At 39.4% G+C, this 24637-nt stretch overlaps 1 protein-coding gene across 2 annotated transcripts in view; it reads left to right on the forward strand.

The window, feature by feature from the left end:
* The window catches only part of rabgap1l (RAB GTPase activating protein 1-like), a 117085-nt gene that overhangs the window by 12264 nt on the left and 80184 nt on the right, over window positions 1-24637 (forward strand). Inside the window, exons 7-13 of one of the 2 annotated variants that reach the window (XM_030728079.1) lie at window positions 299-409; window positions 1019-1085; window positions 1175-1277; window positions 2883-3049; window positions 6955-7084; window positions 13377-13470; window positions 14963-15113. In XM_030728079.1, the coding sequence (XP_030583939.1) occupies window positions 299-409; window positions 1019-1085; window positions 1175-1277; window positions 2883-3049; window positions 6955-7084; window positions 13377-13470; window positions 14963-15113 (823 nt within the window). The remainder of the gene's footprint in view (window positions 1-298; window positions 410-1018; window positions 1086-1174; window positions 1278-2882; window positions 3050-6954; window positions 7085-13376; window positions 13471-14962; window positions 15114-24637) is intronic. The other variant, XM_030728080.1, reaches the window with a different exon arrangement.

Here is a 24637-nt window from a genome sequence, read left to right on the forward strand (position 1 = left end):
TGACATGGGATGAACTACTAGATGTTCTGACAGTGCCGCAGATGTATTGTTATATAAAATACAGTACACTCAGAAGAAGATTGACCAGAAGACTTACAACATTTTATCAATAGCTAGGCTGATCATGCTGAGATTATCTTTTTTTTCTGAAAAAAGTTCTAGAAAATAAACTCACAAATGGCAATAACATTATCATTGTTAGTTTAAAGTACTCTTAAAATCAAAACAAACTTGCAGTGCAATCATAGCAAAGTAATTTTGGTCTTATATATTAATTCATCCTTCTTGCTCACTACAGTCCGGTGCCAAAGGACAGAGATAAGTTCTACTTCAAGCTGAGACAGAGTGTCCAGAAGAAGGTCGTGGTTTCAGTTCAACAAATGTGTAACAAGGAGCTGGGGATCGAGAGGTGAGCAGTACACCACTGCAGTTATTGTACTGCATTTATTCCCCCCTGGTGCAAGAGAGAATCCATCTCTTCAACTGTACAAGTCAGGCTCGCCCCATTTAATCTTAGTCTTCAGCTTTTAGTCTACTGTCACTTCAGTATAAGTAACAGCATTAAGGACTTTATGGAATTATCGTTGGTTAAGCTTGTGTGTGAGGAGGCATCCTTAAATGGTCATGTAATATCTGAGCGTGTCTGGGTCCTCCAGGGGACAGCTAGGAGCAATAGGGCAGCTGTGGGCTGCATTATATTGAAAGCACTTAGCCATACTAGGCTTTTTTTTTTCTCAGCTGCACAGATTATCAATCTTTTTTTTTTTTTTTTTTTTTTTTTTTTAAATAAATCCTCTAGCATCACTGAGCCAGGAATGCCACCACAATAAATTATTAATGCATTCAAATTTTATAACACATAAAATTGTAGTTTTACTAACGGAGCTGTTTTCACTGCCCGGTTTCTTCCTTTTCTCGGCTGACTTGACTCATCCTGCTGGTGAATGCAAACTGTAACCGTGGAGTTCAGTTAGCTGATATTGATTTGTGGATTGTACCTCCTGTGTCTTCCCTCAAGGTGTTTTGGGATGCTGCTGAGTCCAGGACAGAAAGTCTGCAACAGTGATATGCATCTACTAGAGATGGTGAGCAGAACCCATTTTTTTTAACACAACAGAATTTTAAAACAGAAGATTGCTACAAGAAAATAATCTACTGATTAATACATATGCAGGAATCAATGGGGAAGAGCGCTGATGGGAAGGCCTACATTATCACAGGAACATGGAACCCCAACATGACGGCCTTCCAGCCACTGAATGAAGACACACCTAAAGGTTAGGATGAGTTCTTTTTTCTCCTTCCAGCTAATTGTGACTTGTTCTTGGTAGTACCAGTTTCATATAAGATAAAGTTTCAAAAAGCAAGAAAAGTGTTTCCTTTGCAATTTGTGTACTTGCCCTGAAAACCCTAAAAGTCCTCCTTTTGTTTATTCACATAAACAAAATGGACATGCGCATAACAGCCCACAAATACCTGTTTACTAGCTCTACAAACAGATGTAAGAAAAAAAAAATGCAACAGGATTTATTTCCATATATTACTGTCAGTGTGACTGCTAAAAGCTCAAGGTCACGTTTGGGAAAGATGCAGAGCTTGCACTGGAGTGGGTGTGATAATTGCCTTAATCCATTCTCTGGCATAAAATGCTGTCTAGAACCTGGCCTTGTGACCTACAGCTTGGCATGTTTTCCATGTGGACACATAAACAAATTGTGTCAAGCAGTGGGGGTAACTGAGCTGTGGACACTTGGCATTCTGAGGAGATTCATTTTGTACTTTTCCTGCAACTGTGCAGGTTTTATTGGCTCTTTGTTTTTGCATGATGACACTCAGCATAGCACAAGTTGATACTAACAAGGCGAGTTAACAACACAGGGCAGAGGTGAGCATAAATCCAGAGCTTCCTGTTTATCTTAATTTTAGTGTACAGTCCTGTGTTTATAGTTGTTAAGCATTACCCTTTACAAAGACAAATCAGAGGGGACTTAATGCCATATTTGAAACTTAATTATCTCTCATCATGCGTTTTGTAATGGTGTTCAAATATCACTGCAAATGAGGCTTATGGACTTCTTTAATGTGTATTTTTTTTTTTTTTTTAATAACAATCTGTGCAATCGGGAGACTTAATCTACCATAGCTAAACTTTCTTTTACTGGTAGTCAGGAAATGCAGTCAGCATTTATTTTGTGTCCCTTCACGGCTTGATTCAAATAATAAAACCCTCCTACTGTGAAATAACTTATCTAGCCCTGCTGTCCTTTTGTTCCTGTTCCTCCTATATAATTAGACTGTCTCCAGAACAGAAGCACAACTGATTTGTTAATTTGAGACTTTCTTTTTTTATGAAGGTGTTGTATTAAAAAAAATCTGTTTAAAAGTGGTTGTTAAGCTTTGAGTTTATTTAGAAGTATAAAGTTTTTACTTAACAGTTGAACTTACAGACAGGTTGGAACTCGAGTGCTTATCCACTAGGGGGTGTGGCTTCCCTAGAGGATACATAGTGTGGATTTTCTGCCTCTCAGTAGAACCCAACCAGATGTGCATGTCTGGATTCATTGTTAAGTGAAATTTTTTTTACTTTTTAAAGTGTTTTCTGGGAAAGAGGTGCAGATGTGATGTGACTTTTTTTTTTTTTTTTTTTAATTTGTAAACCATTCACAACACAGTTCACACAGCTCTGAATGCTTTGAAAGCTGAACTGTGCCTATAGTTGACTATCAATTGTACTTATGCTTCAACATTTAGAATAAATAAGGAAATAGATTTTGCTGGCTGAAATTGGAGTTCTCTTTTACCTCTACCTTTGATTTATGATCAGAAAAAACAAGAGAAACCATCAGTCTCATGTAATACTTCCACTTTAACCTTTGCTACAGACAAACAGGCCTACATGACGGTGGCAGTGGACCTGGTAGTGACTGAAGTAGTGGAGCCAGTTCGCTTCCTGTTGGAAACTGTAGTGAGGGTCTATCCATCAAATGAACGCTTCTGGTACTTCAGCCGCAAGACCTTCAGTGAGACTTTCTACCTCAGACTCCGACAGGTAACTTTAGTGAAGCTATCGACGCTTACAGAACCTGCACACATATTCATGCTTTCCATATACTTGTGAAATGTGTAAATGTCATGGTTGTTGTGACAGCAGAGTATGTGGTTTGTAATAGTTGTCACTGTTAAGTAGGGTTAGGTAACTGAACTGTGTTCGACATGAGATTTTATTATTCTTTTGCATTAGACAGATCATTTGTTATTTTATCCACTAAGAGTTTCTCAGTTTCCCAGTAAATATTAAAAACAATCAAAACATATTGCTTATATGTTCCATTATTTTCTGCTGATTTGTTTATTGAATAAATGAATTTGCATAATCAGGGAGATGGTTTAATGTATAAACACGTTTTAATCATTTTGCACTATTTCTTTGTTTGTGTTTCTAGTGGTTTGCCTGGAGTCTTAATATAGACTTGAAATTTAATTACTCATCTTCAAAACAAAATGGCATTGATGTGATTTTTGCTCTCAGATTTTCTGAGCCAATCCATTTCATCATGATTTTCATCAAATCACCCCAGTCGCTGTATATAGTACTTTAAAATATTTTAACATAACCATGTCAGAGAAATGCAGCTCCATTGATTTTATACACTTATTCAGTCAGGTTGCATTTACTGATTGAGTCCAGTATCAGATTTGTCTCAAAAGGCTGTACAATCTAATCCCAGAGCAGTCTGTTCAAAAACACCAGTGGATAGGCAGTTTGGAGGACAAGTGGAGTAGAGGAAGTGGTCAGACTGAGAAGAAGTGGACTTTTGTGGGCATGGTGTGACAGTGATCAAATACTAAACCCAAGAGAACTGAAAGAGTTGATTATAAGCTAAAGGTCTGTGCTATAAAGATGCAAATGTATCATCAGCTGACTTCTGTTAACTCTTTCCACTTGAGCAGCTCCTGGTTTTGTCTCCACTTTAGTCTTCCTGTTTCTCATTATCAAGTCAGCACACTGATGTTCATTATATTCACTCAGGTTTTTTTTTTACATCACATTTTTTGTATCACATCTCTCTGTACTGTAAAATATTCATCAGACAGGTATGTAGTGCATATATGGATACACTATAAACCCTATCAGTGCTGAATATTTTAGTTGTCTCCGAAAATTAATAGCAGTGTTGCCAAGCTCTAACTCATTCTATCTTATTTCCTGTTGTTTTGCAACTAAGTAAAACTAACCACAGTTGGTGTTATAGATTTTGTTGGTAAGACAAAATAATAACCGTACCCTTCTTCTATATTATAGTTATGGTGTGTGTCATACACTGAAATATTTGACCTTTGGAGTTTACTCACAGCTTCTTTGTTTAAAAAGCGCTCAGAGAAAATGCACCTTCACTCACCTCCCACCAACAAAGGCGCTCCCATTCTGAGCATTTGCTGCAGGTACTTAAAAAATGCAGTTAAGCTGTGAGCTTCCTCTCCCCTGTTAAAAAGCAGATCACTTTTAGTGGGCCGTGGGGAGCTGGCAAAGCAGTGGAGTGTGGGGAAGCTTTGGATTGCAGGAGCTAAGAACAGACTCTGTCTCATTATGTGTGTGTGGGTAATTAACAGCAGCGGTTTGACTCGTCTGCCTGATTGCCTCTCTAGTTATCTCCTCAGTAAATGGAAGAGTGTTGGACTGGAGCTGTGGTTAAGAGCTAATTAAAAGATAATATTGTGTGGAGGTTTTTGCGGAAGATGGCAATCAGAGGTGATACACATGCATATAAAATATGTAGTCCTATTGTCATATTTTGCCAAGAAAATTGAGCATCTGAAACACAAGAGTCATTATCTGAATGCAACTTCCTAGACTTTTTTCTGTCTGCTTCACTAAATGTATTCAGTGTCTGCTTTACTGAGAAATTAATGTGCCGAGGCTGCAGGCTGGATAATTGGTGACAAATCCAAGCTTACTTTAAGATCGAGTTAAACTTTAAATCCAGGCTAGACTTAAAAAAAAAAAAGTTTTTCCAAAAGCAATAATAACAATTTATAATGCTCTAAATGATCAGGAGAGGCAGAATATAAACACACAACAGTGGCATGCAAAAATGTGTGCCAGAACTTATTACCAGGCAAGTGAGGAAAAGATGGCACGTCAAGAGTTAAACATGAAACATTCCTACATATTAAGTGAGATTAGTGTATTTTGTTCTGTACAATTTTAGAGTCGGGGTGAAGAGTTCAGGAAAAGAAATTAATCTAACAGGAACGTTGGAGGTCAAGTTGAGGTCCTGAAGACTGAAAGGGGGGCTTTTAGGATTGATAAGAATGCAACTCAAGACTTCCCTTTGTCTACAAAACACTTCAGGAAGAGACACTTCTATGGAAGAGTCTTTAGGAGAAAACCTTTCCTGCCCCCTCATCATCCAAAAAAAAAACAAATCTGCACCAGAAGGTTGCAAATGAACACCTAAACCTGACCGATGCATTGTGGAAGCAAGTCCTGTGGATAAATAAAGTTAAAACAGTACTTTTTGGGGATAACAGTTTACTTTATTTATTCAGTTAAATACCAGCAAAACCTGGAAGCAAAAATCAGATGCTGTGAAAAAAGCTGAAGATTTAAAATGGATGGCTTCTATAACAGGATAAAGATCCTAACACACCTTAAAAATCCACAATGGTTTACTTCAAAAGGTGCAAACTAAAGATTTTGCACTGGCCCTGCACTCAGCAGCACTTGAGCATCATTGAAAATCTGTGAACGGACCTCAAAAGAATCTTTCAGAACTAGAAGGAAAATCGATAACAAAAAAAAAAAAAATAAATCACCAAAATAAAAACCGAAAGACTCATAGCTTTTAGAAAAAAACCCTTCCAAATTCTGATTCTTTATCATTAAATACTCACTTTGCAGGCTCCTCAAACCTTAAAACATGACATTGAAGTAATCTTGCTTTTGTGAATGAAATGTGAGCTTTACCTTAATGCCTTGTGAAAATCAGACCATCTTTTGCTCACATATAGCTATGTGAGCAAAAGATGGTCTGATTTTCACAAGGTGATGGAAATTTGGAATGGGGTGTTCAAACTCAGTTGAGCTTACATACAGGTTTGCAGCAGTGACAGCCCTCTTTTACTAAAGAAAAATATGAGATGAGCAAGTAAAAGCTTCAGGCAGCATTCAGAAATTGTTGGGACCAAGAGCAGAGAGATGACAGCAGCTCATAATTGGTAACAAAAACTTGGTGATGTTGCAAAGACTCTTTAATTGGTAAGGCAGAGATTGCACTATTTTGTGCATGAAAATGATGCTATTCTTACATCCTAACATTCAGAAAACAGTAACATTTGGCAGAGAGCTGTTCTTTCTTTATATATCAGTAATGTGGCTTAATCCCTTTTTTTTTTCTTCTCCTCTTTCATTATTTTCTTATAAATCCCTTCCTGATGGTACCGTGTTTGTGCAGTGTGCCTTCTTTGGCCCAAATTTCTGTTAAAATTTTATCACTGTTAATAATTTATCCTGTAGGGTTAACTATTCACTGGCAGAGGCCAGAGCAAAGCAAATTATGTTACCTAAGCCTGCTCAGATTTTTCTCTAAAAATAGGCCAGGCTTTATATTCTCTGCCAATTTGTGCTCTGAGTCGGTCATTAGACGCCATGCAAGTGGGCAGATCAATACAGCTCATTGATCATTCTACCAGGTGGCAGAGAGGGGCAGCAGCACTGGAGTAAATGAATGGACCAGAAATAAACATCAGTTGCTTATGACACCGAAGGTCAAGCCTGACAACATCTTTGTTCTCTTCTATATTTCTTCTATTATGATACAAGTTAATGTTGTATTCATCAGTTGTTACACTCTAGACACTTTTTTTCCCCCCCTTTACTTTGTTTAGCCAGCCATTTGTTTTTTCTTTTATACATCCCAGGACACTGATATTTGTGTATGCATGTGTACCCAGCAGGCACCAGAGAGAGGGGGCCAGAGCGATGCTGTGTATGAGGTGGTGAGTCTCCAGAGGGAGGTAGAAAGAAGCAATGAAGAAAAAGGACGACTGGCCTCACCCACTGAGGAAGAGGAGGCAGATGAAGGTATTGAGGTGTCTCTCTTTTGCTTTTTTTTGTATTTCTTTTTAATTCCTTCTACTTTAAATATCAGTTGGGTTATTCATATACAATGTATACTACATCATAATATAAAAAGTCTCAGTCTCTTCTTTCTCCTTATATCAGTCATGCCACTCTCAAAACACAAACATGCACACACACATGGTCATATATGCATGTGTGACAGATGAAAGTAATTTACTCTTGCTTGATTTAAAAAAAAAAAAAAGAGAGAGAGAGAAAATTTGGTCCTTGTTGGTCCATGCATCAAAACTGAAGTTCACTTTCATGGAGGCGCATAACTATTTGCAAAGATGCATTTAGATACTGTAAGTGTGTTTTGAAATAGTTAAGGGTTGTGTGGCAAAGCATGTGAAAGATCGTGTGGAACAAGGCTGATTCTTGTGTTTTGCAACAGAGCTTGTGGATGTGTTACAGTGTGCACAACAGCGAGCTGCAGGCAGAGTCTCAGGGGTTTTGGATAGTTATTTGTGATTTTTACACGCTTGTAGATGTGCTTGTGCATCGAGTGTATAGAGCTAGCCCAATCCTGTTAGGGCTTGTTGGCTGTTAGTGCGGTGTCAAATACCATCAAACACCCCCCACATGCCCTTTTTGGTGGCATGAAGAGCCTTTATTACTCATGGGTAAGAGACCATTGAAGTTGTTTGCTTAAATCTCATAGTTTTGATAATGATGGTCCTTAAGAGCCACTGCCAGTTGCATGGCTGGAATTGATATAATTATATAAATTGTAATACAGCGTAATGACGAAATATAAAAGCAGTAATTAAAATTTTCTTATGAAGCTTTTGACCACTGGTGCAAACTGTCTAAATACAGTGGCTTCTCTGCCTTGTCTTGATTAAATCATTGAATCTAAACATGACAGGTTTATCTGACAAGCCAGAGCACAGTGAATATTTCACCATCCGTAACTGCAGCGTTGCCAAAGAAATGGAGGAAAAACAGCTGCAACATTAATGACACCAACACTGGCTGTTAGACCCCAGTGGTTCTCAAACATGACCCAGTTTCAGTTCACTAATATAAACAGGACTTGCATTTCCACCTGAGCACTGTTTGGTGCAAGTGTCGCAAATTAGGCCTGGCTCCAATTTAGACCACACACTCCATGTCAGTACTGATTTGGAAAAGGGGGCCACACTTCTGTGGTCACTTAGCTGATAATTGTGCGTGCGTGGTTCTGTGACTCTGCTGTGTACACATTCTGATGTGGTTTCAGAAGTAAGATTACTTCATTGCTGCCACAATTTATTCAGATGGAGATCATATGAAATTTTAGTTGTCAAAATATTCATAAAAACCTCCAATCACCATAAATGTAACTATTCTGTTTTTAATCCCTGGTTCGTCCATTCTTCTGTTTATAGGTCATAAATTAAAAGTAAAATATTATTCTGAAGTATTTTCAGTTCACTGTTCTCTAATCATTACAGCTCGGCATGCTTTAACTGGACATTATCAACTCTACATGGCTAATTAGCAACATAAACACATGGTTGAATAGCATGTGTTACTTAAGCACTTTACCAAAGTGATTTCTTGACCTGTATTTGCTGTTTAAACAAGACACAGTGTGCTCTTAATAATAGAGTCAAACAGGTGCTCAGTTAAATAATTTCTTTACCACAATGCTTGTCTAACGTAGTGGTGCCCTTGCTGTTGGCTACAATGATGAAGCAATTTCTGCCATTATTCTGCCATCACTGTCACATAATCTTCCTTGTGTCTCTTTTTTTTATAATGTTTACATTCATGCACTGATTGGATGCCATTCTGCAGTTTTTTTTTTTGTTGTTTTTATATGAAAACATGTCTTATCTAAAATGCCCACTTTACCTCTCAATCACATAGGCCTGGAGACCTGCCAGTATCCACCCATCTGGCAACCAGCAGTCGCTAGATAAAAAAGTGTATTCCCTGAGCAGTTGTGAGTGGTTGTTGGAGATTACTGGCAGTAGCTGTGAAATCAGTTGCTAAAGCCCCATTCATGCAGACCCAGAGGCCGACCACTAACCACCAGTAACCACCAGCTGCAAGAGAAAAGTGTGTATTCTGACACTGGTTGGCAAGTGGTTGCTGGTAGTCACTAGTGTCAAATTGGTTGCAAAGAGGCTGCTGCACCAAAAACCTCCTTGTGAATGCTTCAGTCACTAGCAGCTTGCTGTGGTCACCAGTTGTTTGCGTGGAACATACCATACCATTTGCCAACTACTCACCAAGTGTTAGTGAAACTGTGAAAAGTGTGATGCAAACTTAAAATAGAGACCATTCGCCTTCAAAGTAAAAGATGTGTAAATGTGTTGTTTGCAGCGGTAAACTTTTTTCATGCAAATGACGAGTGAAGGCAGCAGACTACTATCAACTGAAGCATTCATAAGGAAGCTTTTGGTGCAGCATCCTTTTTCTGACTGATTTCACCTGGTGACAGCCAATAACCTCCTGCAGCCAGTCACCCACCAATTGAGGAATACATATTTTTCCCTACCGACCGGAGATGGCCAGGGACGACAGGTCTCTAGGCCTGTGTAACTGAGGCCTTTAGGCCCCATTATACCCTCCACTTCACACATCAAAGGTGATGTTGCCACAGGCCCGTACCATTTATACCAGTGCTGAGGATTCAGGTAAACACTGCTGTATTCTCCTGAACGATAGGTGTCGCCACTCAAACAAAACATCACATCAGCACTGGTATAGGAGGGGAAGTCAAAACCAAACTGCAAGTGAGGAAATTGCAGAGCCCCCACCCCCAGCCAAAGTTTTTTCCGACCTCATCTTTTCAAACTGTTGCAACATCTCCTTCTGTATAATCTGTGAATCTCTGAGCTTCTGTACTGATGTATCATTAAAATGGCAGTAAAAGCTGACATGATTGTACACTTGTCTCTTCAACCTGGCGGCAATGGCACAATGTACCAGTTTACAAAAATCAAGAGATGCATTGCTGGCACTGTTTACCAGGGGGGAGAACGGCGAGCATAAAAGCCCCATTATGTTTCTTTTAGGATGCTTAAAAACTTATGGAGAGTTGCAGTGCATTGGAAAACAGACAGATGAAACAGCAGCACTGTAGATGTGTATCATGGATCTGATCTCAGTTTTGGAACTTTACACCCCTACTAATCTCTGGATTGTTAATATTATTATTATTTTAATTACGCAAATCCTAGGACTATGCTGTTTGGAAAATAGATATAATAAGTTAATATAATAGGTTGATAAGTTCCAACTACATGGTAAACAAAATCAATTTAACATAAAACAGTGTCATGTTACAGGGTTATGTTACAACAAGCAAAAGAGTCCCTAAAGAGAAATATGTATTTTAACGTCCCTGTATTAAAGTGATTTCACAACTATCATACAGCAATGTGGGAGTATTTGACATTGTAGGCTTAATCTCATCTCATCTCATGTCTGTGTCTTCTTTCTTCTTCTTCTGTAAACGGTTTTCTTTTTCTTTTTACCCCTCAGCCTACAAAGGCCGGTGGGGTATTGTCATCCCGCTGGGCAGGTGCCCATCTTATAACTTTGTTCTTGAGTTAATACTTTACAATGTCATCCAGGATCTTCACATTCATATTATAAATGCATCTACTAAAAATCTTGGACGACTTAGTTCTTACCATAAAAATGCCAATCACAGAAAGTGACCGTATTCTCAGTGGTTCATATTTATTATGATTTTAGCATTTCTTATTCCTGCTTCTTATTAGCCATTCGCTTTTCAAGTAATATGGGGAATAAAGTCACTAAGGTTCATATGCACCCCTTTAAGATCTACTGAGACCTCGTAATTATGTGTTCAAGAACTTGTGCTTCCAGGGGATTTGTACCACCTAAAGATTCTACTGCCAACAGAGCACTGGTGGCTGACAGTATATATATATATTTTTCCCCCTCCTTGAAGCACTAAAATATATATTAACTTAACGCAAGACAAAAAATTGTCTTCCCCACGTCTGTCTGCGAACTTGCCCAAGGCACGAGCCAGCCAAGGCTGTGCCTGACGGCTTTCAACTAGTACTGTGAAAGCCTTAAAAAAGGGCTTTTTCTATAACGCCCCTCTTCTCCCCCAGAGCTGAAAATTGGAAGCACTCAGAGCCATGGAGCTGGAGGTCAGTGTCATTGTGTACAGAAATGAATACAGTTCGAGTGAAGATGCCACTGCTGTGTGCAAACACATTCACATTTTTTTCCTCCTTGCTGCAGTGTGGAAACTGACATTCTTTCTTCTTCGGTTTTCCTTTCACGCCATGTTTTGATTGTTTGTGAGCCGTGGTATTATTAAAACACACACAGGCAAATACTGTATCTTCGTGTTTCACAAACTACAGTTATTCTGTATCTGTGCAGTCCCTCTGGTTTATCAGTTAATATGATCATATCAATATAACCATCAATAAGTTACAAAATGTATAACACAATAAAGAGATAGGTGAAGCTTGTTTTAATCACTACACTAGGAGTACAACATAAATATTAAACAAAATATAAAAGATCTCCATGATATTAATGGAAAATCTCTGCTTGCTTTATTATCGACAAACCAATCCACTAGTGGCTACAAAATTAGAGATATTCTATTTGAATTTAATCCCATAGACAGCGTGCAGTCCCTTCTCTAGATTAAAGGGTAATGGTAAAGGCCTCGTCTTCACATTTTCTTTCATCACCAGGTACGCTGGCAGTTTTAATGCACTCTCGCTTCCTGGCCTTGGCAAATCTGAGGACAGAGGCAGCTGCTTTGTGCTGCGTCTGAACCATTTGAAAGGGCTCATCAAGCATTTATAAAGACCTGAAAAGCTCCTGCTAAAGGCTTTGAGGACATATAGGAGCAATAGTGCAGTCAGTATGGTGGCTTCATGTTCTCGAAGAAAATGTCCTAACTCGTTCCTAAATGTCAAGTCAACACTTACAGGGGCCATTGCTGAACTGTTTTGTGTTACAATATAACTGAAGTCCAGTATCATGCCCTTTCTTTTACTTTTTTTAGAGGTCTCCATTCATTTTGTGTTTCTAGTATATTTTTAAATCATATAAATCACATCTCAATAATAATGAAGATGGATTATGAAGTAAGATTCAAGGCTACCAAGAGAGCATATTATGTGCATCTGTGTAACTGTCCAGTTTGATTCTGTTTTTTTTTGTTTTTGTTTTTCTCTCCATGGTTTAATGCCTTTCAGCACCCGTTTCTTTGCAGCCAAGTGATAGACAGATGCTGTGACATGGCTGTATTATAAAATGCACATTATCAGTGTACATGCATGAGTGTGGATCTGTATGTGTTTGTTCTAGTGGGTGCTTTCTGTGTGGGGATCAGTTCATCTCTCCAGCAGCAGAGCAGGCCAGACAGTCAATTAGTGCTTCTGCATCTAAACACAAGTGGTTCACTGTGCTGATTGCCTCTTGTCTGCCTCACGAACCATCAGGCAGAAGAACAGCAATAATGGAAGGTGTAGGCACTGCACACCAGCACTCCCGCCTCCATTTAAGCTGTGGGATCAATATTAACAGGTTTTAAAATATGCAATGGGTATCAGAGTAGCTTGATATGGATTTATTATTTAGATGCAGACATAAGATAAATATCTGATTCTTATTGGCTCTTGCACAGCAGTCACTATGATCCTAAAGATTTGCTTGTGACATTCACATGGTTAAAATGGGACTTGTCAGCAGAAATAGTCATCCCTCTCCAGGTAAGTGATAAAATGCTCAAATCCAAACAAGCTCTACTGCTTCTGTGTTTATTAGTTAAGTACTTAGTCACTGAAAGCACAACACATTCAGTTTTTGTATGGAGTTAAAGGTCAAAATATTTATCTCAGTAACTGTATACTCAGGTACACAAAGGTTACACACATCACGACGCTTCATGCTTCTAATACACATTAATGTAGCTTTATTAGCGGCCGAAGGACTGACAAGCTTATGCAATGGTGAGGTGTTCGTCTGGCTGGCTGTCGCGCCCTCCCTCCACAGTTCACAAGAATTGCTGCTCCTCCTTGTGTATTGGTCCAATTTTAGTGAAACAAGATTAATCTGTCCTGGACCTGACTGTGAGCCTCCTGGACTTCTCACTTGATTTTTAACTCTCATTAGTTTGTGCAGTACATCCAACCAATGACAGCAATACTTATCACTTTTTTTCTGTACTTCACACATTACAGTGACCTGTGAATTGTGATGGATCATGAACGGGATGAGCTACTATATCACTGACATTCTGGTCTGTGTTTTGCAGATAGTGACAGTGAAATCTCCAGTGGGACCGGAGACGTTTCCAAAGACTGTCCTGAGAAAATACTGGAGTCCTGGGGAGGAATTCTCAATAGATGGTAGGGCTTCAAATGAGACAGAAATATGGGCACTGAGAATTCTGAAAACACTGAAATTGAATGACATGGGAACTGATATCTGGAGTGGAAAATATTGTACCAGACAAAATGTGTGAAGTGGCACTAAGCAATGGAAGAATATAAAAAAACATACAGAATAGAGATGTGCATCACAGCATCCACGGGCTATATTTGGATTTGAGCGACCCAGCACGACAATAGCTGGGTGGCAATCTGCTTCAGCTGAGGAGTACTTCCAAAGCAAATGAAACTTAATCTCTAACCTGACTCCTGCTAAGATTGTGATACGGGTTGGAGAAAAAACTAGATGACTGAAAAGCAGGAGAAATTACAGGAAATTTGCATGTATTGGCAATTTAGGTTCATATTAAGTTCCAGTTTAAGAGCCATGTAGGATTTTGACATTAATTTTAAAATGCAGAACTTGATTTAGACAGATATTAATGTCAGATATTAAAGAAAATACAGGACATTTTAGAATAGTTTAGTGTTTGTGCAGTTTTAGCAGCTTCAACTTGTGCAGAAAAGTCAGCTCCACTCTGCCTCATACACAGTGTGATTTAGAGTACAGAACCAAGGTCCTCTCCATTATTGCAGTTTGATTGTTTTATGATCCAAGTTTTTATGGGTTACCTACTCAAATTATAGCTGAGAGTTGACATTTTAATGAATTACCCACTTTTTTCAACCCATTACAAATGGAATGGGTTACAGCACGGCATTTGAAGAGGAGAAACTGTATAATGGCTAATTTCTTACTCATATGTTTCAATAAAAATGGTCCATTCCAATAGTTTACAGTAACTAGTGTTGATAAATTCAGCTTCTGATACTGTCATTATTAAGTGAATAAAAGATGTTTGAAGCTTTTTGTGTGAGTCTGCAGCCTATTTTCTTTCAGTTGCATCAGCATAATGAAGTGAGTTATACTGGGAAATTGCATTCTTATGCCTTCAATGAATGTGTTATGAGAAGATTTCAAGCATCATTAAAAACAGATGACAGTGTGGTTTTCAAAAGAAGGATTTTTTTAATCACGTGGGAGCAGAGCACTGCTTTTAATATGCCACATTACAGTAGTGTACTTGTTAATGTTAGTAAAATAGTTTGACATGATAATGACCTTCATAACTACTGTAGTAAATAAAGTAATACATCAGTAGTAAACTGACTGCTGTAATTAGTACTGTAGTAAAAATTGCAGTTTTAGTGATGCAGTGAACCTTGAATTATTACAGCATAACAGAAGTAGAAGCACAAGTATGTTATGTTTATGCTGAATAACAACTTTATCCTCAAGATTTACATGCAACACTCGAGAGGTTGAATTTGTACCATTTTAATCTTGTCATACCTAAAAGGTAATTTATAAAATCCATCCAGCTACATGAGAAATAGAAGTTCAAGTGGCTGAATTGACATTGTAAAATAATAGATTCCTCTTGTGTGCGTATTCTTGTGTGTACATCAGGCATGGGAACCTGTCCACTCGCCCAAAAGGTTTGTCCTCATTGGTTCGCAGTGGCATTCCTGAGCCACTCAGAGCTGAAGTCTGGCAGCTGCTGGCTGGTTGCCACGACAACCATGACCTGCTTGAGCACTACCGCATCCTCATCACCAAGGTAAACGCTCACACGCACACAGCAGGGATGGACACCTGTTAATAAGAGTGCATTTATATAAGAAGTGCTGAATTTACTCACGTACACACATCAGTTTGTCTCCATAACATAACTTTTCATAGACTTTTATACCAAATCCTTATCTGTGGGCTGGCATTGCAACAAGAAAATCATGGTCTTCTGTCATGACTCATTATTAGCTCAAAGGACTCAAGATCTGCCCCTAAAGGCTGATGTCGCTGTTATGAATATGAATCTTGAGAATGCACATTATGTTCTTTTGTGTGTGGATGTTATAATTCCACAGTTCCAGCTATAGTCCAAGTTTTTGTTGTTTTCATCAAAACCAGATGATGGGTGTGAATTGTTAAGCGGTCATGTCACTGTGATGAGAATGAATTAAGAAATATGCTTCTTTACTGTGTACAAATCTATGTCTCACCAGTGCTGCAGATACCGCTGTTCATTACAGCTGTTCCTCTGAACTGTGTGTCAAGTCAGAGAACGCTTTAATTTAGTGGTGACATTTAAAGGCACGTGATGCTGTCTTGGGACTGTTACAGCTCATCCTGGCCCTTTGGCCTCCCACGGAGCTTGCAAGAATTCAAAGTGAATTTTTGGACCTTTTATTATTTAACTATTGCTTGTTCCTCTGGCTGTGTTCAGGTGTAACATGCACTACTGTGAAAAAATCTAATTTCTTTATATTTTGTTTCTAAAGAGCCAGATTTGCTTGTAATTTTTTTTTAAGTGGTCTTGAGCAATAATTCTCTAGGCTTTCTGAAGGCCTTTCAAAGTTTGTCTTTGGACATTGGCTGCTTTTTCACTCATTTTTAGTCCAGTCCATTTTTAGTACCAGACCATTTTCAGAGGAATCTTTTTTTTGTTTGTTTGTTGAACCACTTAACACTGATCTGTGAACCATTCAAGCATTAAAAAGGCTCCTAACTCAAGGGATGAACTAGTATTGTCTAACAGAACAGACAACTTAGAAAAGAACCAACTTTAAATTACATCTTGAGGCACTTTTTGCAACAGGCTGCTAGTAACAAGCATATATTTTGTTCCCATTTCTTTAGTTGAATGCATGAAAAATGCCAAAGATAACAGTTTGATAGGCATAAAATTGTATTTTTGCAGTAACAAGGTGACTCCTAAAGAGCTGTTGGCCAAAGACTTGGCATATCTTGGCATGGTATACAGTGCGTCCTTAAAAAATTTAGGGAAACTAGACAAGTGGAGGACAAAAGAAGAAATGGCAGGCCTAAAAAAAACTCTACAGCACATAGAGCAGATGAACAGTATCTGAAAGTCTTGTCCTTAAGGAATAGAAAAAAGTCTTATTCCTTAAGGAATAGGACCATCTACTGTTCCTGTTCCTTAAGGAATAGGAACAATAGATGGATCAACTGAAGGGCCAGATTGATCCATCTACTGTTCACTTAAGCCGCATCAGAAATGGTGGAAGGATCGCTGTCAAGAAGCCATTCTTAAGGAAGTGAAAGAGGGAGAAAAAGCTGAGGTATGCCAAATTTGAAATCCATCCATCCATTCTCTTCCGCTTATCCTAACAGCAGTGAGTGTCTACAGCTATCTGTAACACATGCTGAAGGCTCTGTCATGGATTTGGTGCTGCATTTCAGCCAGTGGTGTTGGAGATCTTGTCAAAATTGATGAAATTATGAATGCAGAAAAGATTTTGATCCACCGTGCAACACCATCTGGAAAATGTCCTATGTCAGCAGCTTGATTTTTCAGCATGATGATGATCCTAAATGCACTGCCAGTGTAGTAAAAGCATACCTGGATAGAAACAAGCAATGGCACACTATCAGTCACGCATTGGCTTCTTCAGAGACCGGACCTCAACATTATTGAAGCAGTGTGGGATCATCTTGACAGAGAACAGAACAAAATGAAGCTAACATCCAAAGAAGAGCTTTGAATGTCCTTCAAGGAGCCTGGAGAACTATTCCTGAAGACTACTTAAAGAAATGACAAGAAGGCTGCCTCATAGAGAGAGGCTGTGTTGAAGAATAAAGATGGTCAAATCAAATATTGACTTTCAAACTTGTTTGAATTGTATAAAGTCGTTTTTGGCTTATATACTGTATTTCCAAATATGTTTGCACATTTCAATAAATGCGCCGCTTTCTCATTTTCCAAGCAAAATGTAAAGAAATGAAGGGTGACTAAAGATTTTGCTCAGCACTTTATTTTATGCATTTTTGGTTGATTGAGTTTAAAGTGGTGTGAGCGCATTATAACATTGTGTCCTTACCAACCTGAATAAACTGACATGGACTAAAGCACCACGATTCATTTGAACCAAATCAGACAGTTTAGGTAGTAAAATCTGTCCTAACATAACACAGCACATAATTGGATTTCTGTTAACAAATTCAGTCTTGTGCAGCTCTGCAACCCAGTAATGGTAAAAATGCAAGTGGGTCTCTCTCTCTCTCTCTCTCTCTCTCTCTCTCTCTCTCTCTCTCTCTCTCTCTCTCTCTCTCTCTCTCTCTCTCTCTCTCTCACACTCACACTCACACTCACACTCACACACACACACCCATATTCAATGCCAATACTACAGATAATCGGTGAGAAAATGATCATAGTCAAGGTTAAAGGTCAGAAGGGCAGAGATAAGAAAAATTGTATATTGATACTGATTTTTAAACTGGTCTGCAGTAGCAATAGTTTCACATTGTGAAATTAACATGTACTTTAACTATGAAGGTTTTAAATATCTTAAGTGTTTTTATCTGTTAAGTTTCATATATGAAAATACCTTTGATTTAGTTATGCTGCTTTATTTTGATGAAAACAAAACAAAAAAAAATCCAACATCTTGCAGCCCAGCAAAGAGCTATTGTTTTGTTATAGATTCATGTGATCTTTCTTAATTTTTTATAAACTAGTAAGTAAAGTGCCTCACTGTACCTGACAGTGGCAGCAGCAGAAGGAGTAGGAGGTGATATAAGAACTCAAGTAGACAGAGATCTTCACTTTTATGGGTAATAAAATATTCTTTTTTTCTCTTTGCAGCACAGAGGCGAGTGAAAGTACCTGTCTCAATCAATAAGCACTAACAGAGAGAGAGAGAGAGATGGGGGTGTAGACATAAAGAATGAAAAATTGAGCCAGGAAAGACTGTGAACCCACAAATATTAGGTTTTAGTGACCAAGGGGAGAAGAAGAATGCATGCAAACGTCAGGATAACTGGCAGACTACTTTCATTCTAGAGGCAGATATATATGTATTTTTTTAACTGACTTTCACTGCTGTGCAGATATCTTTTGATCTTTCTTTTCCCCTTATTTTTTTCTGTAATATGGGATAATTTCTTTGTTATCCTTACCTATTTTTTTTCTCGTTGTTTTTTCTTCAGTGGCATCTGTCTTTATGGCTTGTACTGTACTTGCTCTTCCTAGATTTTTATTATTTATTTATATATAATATATATATTTATTTTAGTTTTGGTGAGCTGTGGTTGTTTTTTTTTTTTGTTGTTTAGTTCTTTTTTCTCCCGTGTCCCACTCTCTGTCTCTCCTCTCCCATGCTCTTGTTACATAAGACTAAGCTTCTGTTGTTCAGCTCATTTTTTCTCATCCCCCTGGCTTGGGCACGCCCACATCTTCTGTCTTGCTGGAGTAGTGATGGTATTGATAGGCGGTTGGCTGGGCTATTAATAGCTGCACCAAATGAATGGAACTGAGGAAAGATGAAGTAGGGAGGGAAAGAGGGAAGAGAGGCGAATAACAGCAAAATGAGACTGATGTGGGGCTTATTAATACCTTTCTGAACTCAGTGCAGACCTTAATACTGATTGAATTCAAAATGATTGGACTATTGTTGTTTTGGTATTGCTATTGTTGTCAGCACCATGTATCACCAGGGGGTCATGTACTATGGACCCTCAAAATTATATTTGACCTCTTGAAAAATCCTTTTCTAATGTGAAAACCATTAATGTACTCAGCATTTAGCAGCATGTGGCCCATGGCTGGCGAGTATGATAAAGTAGATTGTAAGTATCATGTTAGGTGTTGTACTGCTCTCATTTGCAGTCATCACACACGCAGTAACAAATACACACTATGTCACACACGCTATAGCCTCAGGGCATCTGAGACATTCACAAATAACTTTCTCGGCTGGCGCAGCACTGTGTTTGAGGTCGGGAATGGGGGCTTGCTAGTGACATTTGAACAACCTTTACATGTCCCTAGAGCTGAACAAGCCCAAGGTGTGCCGCCACGCTTGAACCCACAGCTTAAAAAAAAAATCAGCCACCTCTTTCCAAGCCTGCCTTTCCAAAAACCAATCTGTTTTTTTTTAAGTTTTTGAGAGCATTAACAGAGACCAGGATCTCTTCTTGGGTTCGAAGGCTATAATCAGAAGTGTGGAGCAGCACTTTCTCCACAGCAAGCAGGAGCTCAGACTGTAGCAAATGGACAGTCTTCCAACGAGAGTTTTGCAAAGGGAATTAATTTTTTCCCTTTCCTTACATACGACATATGTGTGTGTCAGTGTTGTGTCTCAGCCCATGTTGCTGTTCAGTAAAATATCAGCACACAAGTATTATATACAATACTGTGCAAAAGTTTTGAGCCACTCCTCATTTCTTTATATTTTGCTCCCAAGGAGTAAAATATAATGAAATGCCCTGAGCAATAATTCCCCAGGCTTTCTGAAGGTAGGGTCCTCAAGTAACTCAAATAATTCGATTCTAAAAAAAATCCTCTACACAGATTTATTGCTTTAATGCTTCGGTTAAACTTTGCAGTGCTCAGGTGTCTCAGTGTAAGCGGAGCGTTTCACCCGCATTAGCAGCATTAAAGTTCTATGTCGCTGCGACTGGTTTCATCATTTGGAAAAATGACCTTTAAGACAGAGTGGTTCATCGCTGACATTTTTCCACGCAGTTGTTTTACGTGCAGTCTGTCTGTACATGCGCAGCAAGAGCAAAGAGGCGGAGCCGTTACCTAGACAGTGAGCTCAGGTGGAGTGAAAGGAAACGCTTTTCTGGTGTCCAAAGCAGCAGCGCTTTTCCCAGTAACCACCGTTAAAACCTTTACAGTTTAACAGCTGGAGGAGTCCTTCATCAAACACCTGATTAACAAGTGTCAACAAGAAAGGAGAACCTTGTAGCTGCTCCATCCACCGCTGTTTGTTTCACACTGCAAAAAACTGCAGTAAAGCTACGGAAGTTAAAATATGCAGATGAACTGTTAATAAGACAAAAGTATTTATCAGATTACTCGATGAATCGATGGAATTAGGGCTGCATAAAACGATTATTTTATTCTATCGATTATTCCATCGATTAATCGGATAAGAAATACTTTTTTTTATTAACAGTTCATTGCATATTTTAACTTCCATACTGCAGTTTTTCGCCGTGGGAACAAACAGCGGTGGATGGAGCTACAAAGTTCTCTTTTCTTCACCTTAACACTTGCTGATCAGGTGCTTGATGAAGGACCTCCAGCTGTTTCACAGATTTAATGGTGGTTACTAAAAGAAAAAGCTGCTGTTTTGGACGCTGGAAAAACGTTTCCTTTTGCACTACTTGAGCTCACCGTCACAGCTTCGCCTCTTTGCGCTTGCGCAGTTAAAACCGCTGCCTTCTATGATTGTTTTGAAAAACTAGTGGCTGCGGGAGCCATGGCGCATGTGTGAGTAATGTTGTAACGCTTTGTATTCACAAGCATTCTCGAAAATACGTTTCTACTGCAGGTCTATATTTAGTCACTAATAAGGGATTAAAGTATAAAAAATATTTTGACGGAGCCCCTCGGTCCTGGGGGGCGGTCCTTCCGGTACCGAACCATGGCTAGTGCTAATGGCCTGTGGTCGCTAGCAAACCAGTTCTGGTAGCTACAGCTGAAGTAAAGACAAAAATAACAGCTGAAATTCTCAGCGAGCACAACACACACAGACACACAGAGAGCAGTGGAGGCGTGGAAATGCATGTCAGCGAGAGTTGCTACCCATCCCATAAAGTACGGAACCCCCGCATGTTACGGAGCCGTATTCCACGGAGTCCCGTAACATACGGGGTTCTGTATTTTACGAGACAGGTGGCAACTCTAGATGATCCACTCTGTGTTAAAGGAAATCCATCGCAGCGACGGAGAGCTTTATAGAATGTGTGCGTGTGCACGCGCGCGCGCGATTCATACTCCAGTCCAGTAGGTGGCGGTAATGCAGTTCTATGTTGGTTTGCCAGCCACCAATAAACCCACAAAAAGACGACGGAGCACTAATGCTGCTAATGCTAGTGAGGAACGCCGCTTACACCGAGACAGCTGATCGCTGCAGAGTTTAAACGAAGCATCGACACAATAAAATTTGTGTCGATAATTTTTTAGAATCGATTTAATCGATGAATCGTTGCAGCCCTAGATGGAATAATTCATAGAATACTTGATTACTAAAATAATCAATAGTTGCAGCCCTATCGGAAGGTCTTTCAAAGTTTGTCTTTGGACATTGGCTACTTTTTTACTCATTTTTAGTCCAGTCCATTTTTAGTACCAGACCATTTTCAGAGGATCCTTCTTTTTTGTTTGTTGAACCACTTAACACTGACCTGTGAACCATTCAAGCATTAAAAAGGCACCTAACTCAAAGGGATGAACCAGTATTGTCTAACAGAACAGACAACTTAGCAAAGAACCAACTTTAAATTGCATCTTGAGGCACTTTGTTACTTTTAGCCTGTTGCAAAAGGATATATTTTGTTCCCATTTCTTTAGTTGAATATATGAAAAATGCCAAATATAACAGCATAAAGAACCATCTACAGCATGTGACCAGTATCTGAGTCATGTCCTTAAGAAATAGGAACAAATTTCAAAGGTCCAGCAAAGACCTGACACAGGACCTGAGAGATTAATCTGGCCCTTCAGTTGATCCATCTACTGTTCACCGAAGCCTCATCAGAAATGGTCTCAGTGGAAGGGTGGCTGTCAAGAAGCCATTCTTAAGGGAATGAAACAGGGGGAAAGGCTGAGATAGTCCAAATTTAAAATTTTTGGTTCAAATTGTTGTCAGTATGTACGGAGAAGTTCGGAGTGAGGTACAACAGTGAACAGTGAACAACAGCTGCCTAAGAGAGTTTCAGGCTGTGTTCAAGAATAAAGGTGGTCATACCAAATATTGACTTTAAAGCTCATTTGAATTCCACAAACTCTGTTTTTGCCTTACAAAAACAGAGTTTTTTCCATGTATGCTTGCACATTTCAATAAATTGCTGCACCTAATTCCCATTCTCCTTGGAAAAATATAAAGAAATCAGGGCTGGCTGAAGACTTTTCCTCAGTACTGTGTGTGTCTTTAATTTCTCACTTCTACCCAATCTTACCTGGATTGCCTCCCAGGACTTCTAAGGTGCTTTAGATTTTGCTGTTGACTCAAATTTAGGTGAGGAGCCAGCTTAGTGATGACATATAAAGTCGCTGTGTAATCGCAGGTAACATCAGCAGTGCAGCCAGTGTGGAATAATACTACACCCACGCCTGATAACCCACATAAAGATACATGGGACACAAAGTACATAAGAGAGGCTGCCATGGTAACTGTAAGGGTCAATAGACTTTTCTTTGCTTGAAGTTATCTCCATGACAATTCTGTGTCTCCTTTAGCCTTTGTATCAGCATCTTCCTTTGCCTAATTAGTTAATATTCTGAGTTTTGAGACCTGGGATAGTGGGTAGGCATTCGTGGATTTCACATAGTACTTTTTCAGCCTTCTAGCAACCATTGTTGTGACCATTGTACTTTTTCAGACAAACGCATGTCTTGGGTCACTAACATTAACGTGTTTTGTCATGTTGGAAAATATTGTAATTTTACGAGATTCACCTGTTTTTCTGGTACTTCCTTTTCCCCCCTTCCAAATAGTAAAAGTTAGTGAAACTACTACTGAATCTATAGGAGTAGGGTTGAGGGAGTTGAGGTAAGTTTGAGATTACTTTTATTAGTTCTAATTTCTCTGGAAACCATAACTATAAATCTGAATCATCACACTTTGTGTCTCCCTTTAAATAGCAATAGAATCCAAGTATGTGAGTGGGGATTGCCAATGGTGAGGGAACACAGGGAGTAGAGTTACATTATTTTAGGGTGTTTTTTTCAGCGCAAGCAAAGGGACTTTAAACAGTAACAGGCTGCTAATGACATTTCCTGTCCTTTGACTAATCAGTAGTGTACTAAATTATTTTTTGCTGTGCTAAAGCACACAGTATGAGTCATTTGATGCTTAGCTGTCCACTGTAGATGGCACATGCAATTCAGTGTTACAGGTGAACTTTGGTGAAAGCTTTTCTCTCATCTTTTATGTATTGACATTTTCATACTAACAATAAATTTTCACCCTGTAAAAATACAGGAAAGCACAAGTTTGAAGTCACCCATCATTTATGGCTGAAAGACAATTCCCTATGATGGTCTCAACCCATGACAATCAGAGCCTCTCACACATATTCACACTATCCCATCCTCCTTTATAGTATCTTTAGGGAACAGCTGCACTGCATGTCCACAGTACAGCTGTGCAACACCACTACCTACTATATAGGTCTGTTCACAGCAGCCCTCCCTTCCTGTGTGACTCTCTATAATGCATCCTTCCGGTTACTGTTCACCAACAGTTTAAGAAGAAGAAGAAGAAGAAGAAGAAACAGCCTTTATTGTCCCACAGAGGGGAAATTTGGGTGTAACAGCAGCCGCAGTTATTATAAATATAAATAAAAATATAATAATTCGGGGGATCACACTCCTCAGCCTCCCCGGTAAGGTCTATGCCAGGGTGCTGGAAAGGAGGGTGCGTCCGTTAGTCGAACCTCGGATTCAGGAGGAACAATGCGGTTTTCGTCCTGGTCGTGGAACGCTGGACCAGCTCTTTATCCTCTCAAGGATATTCGAGTGTGCGTGGGAGTTTGCCCAACCAGTCTACATGTGCTTTGTGGACTTGGAGAAGGCATTCGACCGTGTTCCTCGGGGTGTTCTTTGGGAGGTTCTGCGGGAGTATGGGGTGTCTGGCCCATTGTTGCGGGCCATTCAGTCCTTGTACAACCACAGTGAGAGCTTGGTCCGTATAGCCGGTAATAAGTCGGATTTGTTTCCTGTGGGTGTTGGACTCCGTCAGGGCTGCCCTTTGTCACCGATTCTGTTCATAATTTTTATGGACAGAATTTCTAGGCGTAGCCAGGTGGCGGAAGGCTTCTTCCTTGGTGGCCTCAGAGTCTCATCTCTGCTTTTTGCAGATGATGCGGTTCTGTTGGCTTCATCACGGGGGGGCCTCCAGCTCGCAGTGGAACGGTTCGCAGCCGAGTGTGAAGCGGCTGGCATGAGAATCAGCACCTCTAAGTCTGAGGCCATGGTCCTCAGCCGGAAAAGGGTGGAGTGCCATCTCCGGCTCAGGAACGAGTTCTTGCCTCAAGTGGAGGAGTTTAAGTATCTCGGGGTCTTGTTCACGAGTGATGGGAGAAGGGAACGGGAGATCGACAGGCGGA

This window comes from Archocentrus centrarchus, chromosome 4 (assembly GCF_007364275.1).
Source record: "Archocentrus centrarchus isolate MPI-CPG fArcCen1 chromosome 4, fArcCen1, whole genome shotgun sequence".
NCBI classification, from domain to species: domain Eukaryota; kingdom Metazoa; phylum Chordata; class Actinopteri; order Cichliformes; family Cichlidae; genus Archocentrus; species Archocentrus centrarchus.